General features: G+C 35.9%; 1 protein-coding gene across 1 annotated transcript in view; it reads right to left on the bottom strand.

Annotated features, from left to right (window-relative positions):
• The window catches only part of LOC122267952 (uncharacterized), a 5,890-nt gene extending 248 nt beyond the window's left edge, over window positions 1–5,642 (bottom strand). Inside the window, exons 1-2 of the mRNA XM_043038171.2 lie at window positions 5,508–5,642; window positions 1–1,705 (exon numbers count right to left, since the gene is read on the bottom strand). The exon at window positions 1–1,705 is cut by the window's left edge and continues 248 nt beyond it. Coding sequence (XP_042894105.2) covers window positions 455–1,693 — 1,239 coding nt within the window. The 5' untranslated portion in view covers window positions 1,694–1,705; window positions 5,508–5,642 and the 3' untranslated portion in view covers window positions 1–454. The remainder of the gene's footprint in view (window positions 1,706–5,507) is intronic.
• Between the last annotated feature and the right edge of the window lie 1,858 nt (window positions 5,643–7,500).

Genomic DNA, 7,500 nt, shown 5'->3' with positions numbered 1-7,500 from the left:
GTGTTGTAGTTGGTGTCCACACGGGAGCTGAAACCTCTAGTATATTTCATTCATGATTGTTCAAGTATTCACCTCACTATCACCATATTTCAAAAGCTTAGAATTGCCCAGTTAGAGGTGTTATATTCTTTGTGACCTTTCCAATAGTTTCCATTGCAACTGAATTGATACTGTGTTTTTTTAATACAAGGTAAACATCATTGTATGCTACCATGTATACTTCTGTCAAAGATACTGATACATATATTCATAGGTCTAGTCAAATGTTTTTTGTTTTGTTTTTTCATTAATTGATTCTTTATTTTCTGGGTAGAAAAATACAAAATACTATATTCGAATATAAATGAGGATATAAATAACACATGCATGGTACACAAATATGAGATTTTTCCATAATATTTTCTCTCCTCCCTTTCCACTTAGGTTTCACATACAGTTTTCCAGTCTCCCAGAACTATTTCTCTGTCACTATGGCCACCATCGGCGCCACGCCATCAGGGGGATCTATCACTATGTAAATGGTGAGACCACATCCAATACATACTGTCGTCAAGAGAAAAGTCTGGACATTGACACTGAACCTTGAAGGGCACAGCTCTTCATAGCACATCGGACACTCCTCAATGGCAGAGCGACTTACGTAGTAGTAGCCATCTGTAGGCGTGTCTAGGAACCCAGTCACGACTAGGTCAGGTCTCTCGGGCTCCAAACTCGCTCCTGGGATCAAGGCAGGCGTCTCTCTTACCTGCGTTACATGAGGTAAATTGGGTGTACTGGATAGTTTATCTGGCTTTTCAATTTTGATAAATGAGTCTTTTGGAGAGCCCTTGGTAATTTTGTAAATTTTTGGTATGGGAAAACGGTCTTTCTGTTTCTTGGATGAAGGAACAGCTCGACATGTTTGTAATTTGCATTGGTTATATGGATACACTGTATAATCATTTTTATTTGCATTGGCATGATGCATTTCTTGAAACCGAAAATCACCCAACTTTTTCTTGCATTTTATAATGGCCGACATCCAAGGATCCTTTAATTTGAGAGACTTTAGTTTAGATAAGTATGAAGAAACCCGAAGTGTAGCCCTGGTAGATCCCAGTTTATCATAGTTCTTACTACTGATGCTACACGATATTTTGCTAAATAGATGTCGAAAGGGTCTACAGAACTTGAATTTGTGGTAACAGGTGCTACTCATTTTTTCTTCCTGGTACTGTTTACATGATAGAACTCTTAAACTACATATTGAACAGACAGCTTCACCAAATAAGAGGTGTTCTGTAAATTTGTCATCAACACATTCTTCATCACATGTGTAACACTTTAGGAATATCTTTGTGATGTTAAATCTTGAATCTGAGAGACCTTTTCTGTTGTCTGCCAAGCATGCGGACTTGGATACTTTTCTTAGTCCATGGTCTTTGTCTTTTGTTGAATGAGAACGACCCTGTGTCTGGTGTTTCTTGTCTACCTGTGCATTGGGTGAAGTCACGCCACTTGTCACTGAAAAAAACATATTTATTTTCCTGCTATTGGGTCTACGTCCTTCTATAACCTTTCTAGTTGAGTTGGTCTTTTTCCAGCCTTCAAAAGTGCCATATTGATTCTCCACAACCCTGCACGTCAGCTGGTTGAAGTGTCTTTGGCTCTGTGTATTGCAAGCCATTTTCGTGACCTTTAATGTGCTGCTCATCCACGCAGGGTCCTGAAAATGGGAAAGAAGGTTTGTCAATGAGTGGTTCCATGTTAAGAAATGTTATATCAATGTCAGTTAACACACACATATATAAATAGTAGTAAGTATGCTTGCATTTATGTAAAACTGTATTGTGTCAGAGGTAGAAAAAGTGCACAAAAATATTGGATCAGCCCCCTAGGCAATTGCACTGCATTAAATGTAATTGCAGTATCTGTTATATCCTTACTGTAAGCAAACTTACTACTTTCAATAACAGAGGTGGTACGACCTATGAGGAGCATTACAGAAGTCTTGGCAATATAAAGGTAGAAATTTATAAGTTTACACATTAGCATATTCTCCACTCAAGGTTAGGTGTCTTTCAGGCCGAGTCATCCGCTTACTAAAGCACTCAGGTTCTTCGGAAGTACGTGTTCCTGAGTACTAAATTTACTATTCTAAAGACCTGTTTTTTCTGATAACTTTGGGAACAACCAAAATCCACAGTGTGCCGAGTCGTGACTTTAGGATGGATGGTTAGTGCAACATTTGGTAGTTTCTAAAAATTTCTAATACAAATTATTTTTAATCACAATTGTAGCGCTAGTATCACCCGCTTGACACAGCAAACAGGTTTCATCTCAGAGAGGTGGAGTGGCAAACGACATATCAAACAAAGCCTATGCAAAGATAATATGCTCTTTTGAGTTTTTCTATATCATAAGGCTTACATGTGCTTTTCCAATATTGTCATTGGCTGAAATTATAGTAGAGTTCATATTAGCTTACTATGTTCCTTATAATGAGTCTGACAGAAATATTAGTATTAACTGAAGACATCGAACTGTGCTTACAGCTTACAGCACAAAACAACCATACTGATACTGAGTCACATTGCATACATAACATGCAGTCTGGGACACCCCTCTTTTCTCATTCTGCCTGCATATCATACACGGTTCTAGGAACGAGGGGACTCTAGACCACGAATCGTTGGTCGCTGATCCTAGGCTGATTGAACTGACTCGACCTTGGTTCCGCTGTTCTCGGCGCCTGTCTTTAGTTCCCCTTTCGGATCGAAGTTCATTTTAACTAACATGGTTGTTCCTTCTATCACAGTCAACCAGCATTAAGGAGTATCATGGGAGGTACAATGATCCTGCGTTTATCATGTGCATCCAACACATGCTTGCATTTGCATTTCTTATTAATTATAATGATAATTTTCTCACCAGTCACAAAACATACTGTCACTCTTAGAGTGATTGTAATACACCATGACAGTCTTGCAGATTGAAGCAGACGGCAAGAAATAAAACTTGGAGACTATTGTGAAGGTAGCTGATCATCAAAACTGGGACACGTAATATATTGCCATTGTTACTTGGTTATTCCTCCTTTTGGTACAAAATGGTTCTGTTCAGCCTTCTTGGCACGGCGGTTTTCATGTGGCGACATGCGCACGCGAGAGAGGATCAGGATAGGGTGTTCGTTTCCCGGTCGTATTCATCAAGGTAGCACAACAAACCAAGAAAATAAGACGATCATGCTTTACGCATTACTATACTCAGAAGTCACACTATTTCGGTTCACTTACATTCCGTGTACAGATGGGAAATAAATACAAAAAATAAAAATAAAGAATACGAACTTTGGCACTGATTGCCATCCCATAGAACCCCATTGCCTACTCAACAAATATTGTAATCCACAGAAAGACCTAATATGGCGTCTCTACAGCTAATATCAATGTTACATCCATGACATAACATACCAAATGACTAATATGCACATAATACATAATTTGTTTTTAATACATTAAAACTGTGCAATACATGGACAGTTTCATTAAGAGAAAGTGCAGCATGTTATTACAGCGTGCGAATGGGAACAATTGAAAATCACAATAGTTAGTACTATTTCTTGATTACACAAATATTTACCCCCCCCCCCCCAAAAAAAATGCAGTAATAGTAAGCAAACTGATCCCCCCCCAACTCATTACCTAGTACTGGGGTCGACAGATGGTGCTGTTTGAATGCTCATGTGTTTGCTTTAGGCCCTGTTTACACGAGGCGCTTCCAAGTTAGCAAACGCGTCAATGGTAGTCTATGGAACCGGTCACACGCGGCGTTTTGCCTGACGCCGCGTTAACGTCGGGGTCCCTTGCTAACGCCGCGTTTTGAAAGCAGCGCGCTCTATAGTTGACTGAGGAGAGAGAATGTGCGTTACTATGGCAACCCTTAGGATACTCCACATGGAGGAAGTTTTCAATCACTTTATATATATATATATATATATATGCAAGACCCAAGCACATGCTACCTCTTCTACATCCATCCTGGTTGGAACTGTCTGTTGCTCTCTACATTGTTTGGCACAGACACAAATATAACGCAGGCGCGCGCAGTTACACTAGCGCTTAGCCGCCAGGAGCCATCGGCTCAGTGATGCGATACTCGCCTCGCAGTTGTAAACAAAAGCGCCGAGCAAGCGATAGTGCGCAGCGATGCTAAACTTTGTTTTAGTAGATGAGCGTAACAAGAAAAAGCAAGAAAATGTTTTCAATCAAATATTCCTCTGAAGGGCATGTGTCCATGCAAAGAATTGGCACAGCTTAATGTGTTTCAAAGTTGGATGAGAAATGGCACGCTCTGCGGCTGACGGATGTAAACAATTAAATATAGCAATTAAAACAATTTTGAATTGTGTAAATCAAATTTATATTTGTATATTTATATTTGTTAATTTCATAATATTTGTAGAAAAAGTAAGATTCATTAAATTTTATTATAATTAATAATTTTAAACAAATACAAACATTTTAAAATATAATTCTTGATTTGAGTCCGCTTGGCCAATAAGACGACGGAGATGTTTTCACGCGGAAACTCGGAATTATCGTCTGACTAGAAAACGACACTTTTTGGGGAAAATTAACGTTACAACGGGTAATCTTAGACATGTTAACTCGCCATCCTCCAAGAGATAACATAAAATGAGAACGCTATAATCACGGAAACAAATACAGATTATAAGTCTGGTCGCAAACTTATTTTTGATTACCAAGATTTATGCAACTAAATAAATATGAATAGGTAAGTTTGATTGTCAGTAAATGGTTAAGTGGGAATACTCATGTGAGTGCGTGTATATGTGGGAGTTAACAAACTCAAATAAGTACTTTTAAATCTGGAGATGTGTAGCTTGCAGCTGATTATGCTCGCAATTGATTGTGTTTTCATGTCTAAGTAAGTCTGATGGCGTAACAGATAACATAAAGAGTTGTTTCTTAAAGTATGTGTTCCAATCGTAAACGTAATATGTCATTGGAAATAAGGGCATGAATGTGCAATTAATATTAATCCCACAGTGATTGCATCTGCTTCTGTTAGTTATACCTTGTCATTCATGGCACTTCAAACATCTGATTCTAATTCTTAAACATAATGTATATGTGCCAACGCCAAAACTGAGAAGCAATTTTCTTCTGTGTGTATCACTGCATATTGAAAGTTATTTTTACAAAGAAGTATAGCAAATACATTTATGTATATGTAGTGTCCAAGTGTTGAATTTTTTTTACCCGTAGCAAGTCTTGAAACTTAATTAGTTGTTTGCTTAAATATTGCACTGTCTGAAAAACGACAAACAGCAACTGCACTGCGATTTTAATGTTGGCATTGCAAACTACATTAAACAGCACTCGGTAACAATTTTACGGTAGCATTATGCAACAGTACTTTTATATCCAAACCTCTGATGTGTGTGCGTATATACATGTATGAAATCTTAATGTATGTAATGAAAAAAAAAACATTGAACTTACCTTGCCACTGCTTTGAAAAATGCACCTTTCAAAAAGGCTATCTGGTCTCTAAACCGGGTAAAATTTCACTTCACATTCAGTTACGGGATATCCTCCAGAAATGGTGCCTGTCCGTGTGGGTCACGTGTTGACACTAGTCAGAAACTGAATGGTCAGCCAGAGGCCACCCCAACGAGCTCAGCCAATAAAGGCGGTCAAACGAACAGCCAATCACCGCGCTAGAATTCCCGCCAAGGGATCTGATTGGTCATTTTCCCTATGGCTTCCTTGGGGTATGTACCACTTCCGAAAAATAGGAAATTGGTCATGAGTACGATACGCATCATCACCAATTTTGTTTTTAGTCAGAATAGTTAAGCTGAAATTTACCAGGGGTATCTACGGGATGTGTAAGGTGCCATATCGGAATTTGCGTGAGTTTAATATGCTCGGCATTTCCGAGTCACGAGAAATAATTTCATTTCTCTTTTCACTGCTCTGTATCCCTAGTGATGTTGCGGCATTTATTTTATTCGTTATATCGATTTATTGTGATGATGTTAATAATAATAGTGCTAATACTAATAAAATGCATATTCATAACATCGACTTATTAAGTCCAGGTGTTAATTAGGCCTACCTGACCTGTTTACCTCATTCCTTAATTTTTCCCAAAACTTTTTCATTTTATTACTATTATCAACGCTATTCTTACCATTACTTTCACTATCATTATTATGGTTATCAAATCAATAACCATAATAATGATAATAAGAATAAAACCTTTTCGCGACATTTCATGAGATGGGATAAGCAGGTGAGGCCTTGGTGAGTATGTATGTATGTATGTGTATATATAATATATATATATATATATATATATATATATATATATATATATATATATATATATATATATATATATATATATATATATATATATATATATATATATAACACAGTAGGTCGAATGAGGATAAGGGCTATTGGCTGAAATGAAAGACAGAGTGAAACAAAAAACGACAGAGAACAAAAGCAGGTAAATATTTTAATACAAGATACATACGAAAAAAAAAAATTACAGCCATCTATCGCTCAGTCATTTGACACTAAAATTACAACCACGTCATACAAAAAAAAACGGAAGTGAAATTTGAAGTTGGAACACACTTGTCGCTGTAAAGAGTAAATGTAAGAACGAGGTTCCCAGTATCTATTGAAACTGGGGAACATTACGATAATCAATTACAATCTGATGAACATGAGTAATCTTGTGCTAGGTCATCTTCCGTATTAGTAAGGATGATGAGTATGATGATTTTTATTATGATTATTAGTATTGCTAATACTGCTATTATAATTGATGTTATTATTGTTAGTATTAACATTTTTATTATCACCATTGCTATTACCCTCATTATGATTATCGTTATTATTATTATTAATAATAATCATATTATTAATAATAATCATATTATTAATAATAATAATAATAATAATAATCATCATATTATGCTTATTAATAATAATCATAATATGATTATTATTAGTAATGATTATAATATTATTAATAATAATATTATTATCATTATTATCATTATGATTACTATCAGCATTACTATTATTATTATCATCATCATCAGCATCATCACTATTGTTATTATCACTATCATTGTTATTATCATTACTATTATTATTATCCTTCCTAATATTATTATCATCAACATTATATAAAATATCATTACTGGTAGTAATATATAGCAGTAGTGATAGCTTCCTAATATTAACTATTGTTACTATTATGTTAATAGTTATAATAAGAGTAATGATAACAGTAATGTTAATGCTGATGAAGATAATAATGTAACTTAGAATAAAGATAGACCTGAAACAGGAACGAAATAAATGTCATGCAGAGTAAATAGACTACATATACAGGTTGATACAAGTTGTAACTGTAGTTTTAGCTCTTCACGAATTGAACCTGTTTTTTGCTTCGTCAACGCGTCTTCGG

This window comes from Penaeus japonicus, unplaced genomic scaffold (assembly GCF_977035675.1).
Source record: "Penaeus japonicus unplaced genomic scaffold, GWHDUDI00000001_assembly GWHDUDI00000028, whole genome shotgun sequence".
Taxonomy (NCBI): domain Eukaryota; kingdom Metazoa; phylum Arthropoda; class Malacostraca; order Decapoda; family Penaeidae; genus Penaeus; species Penaeus japonicus.
The sequence above is the reverse complement of the archived record's forward strand: the minus strand, read 5'-3'. Positions and strand labels throughout refer to the sequence as shown.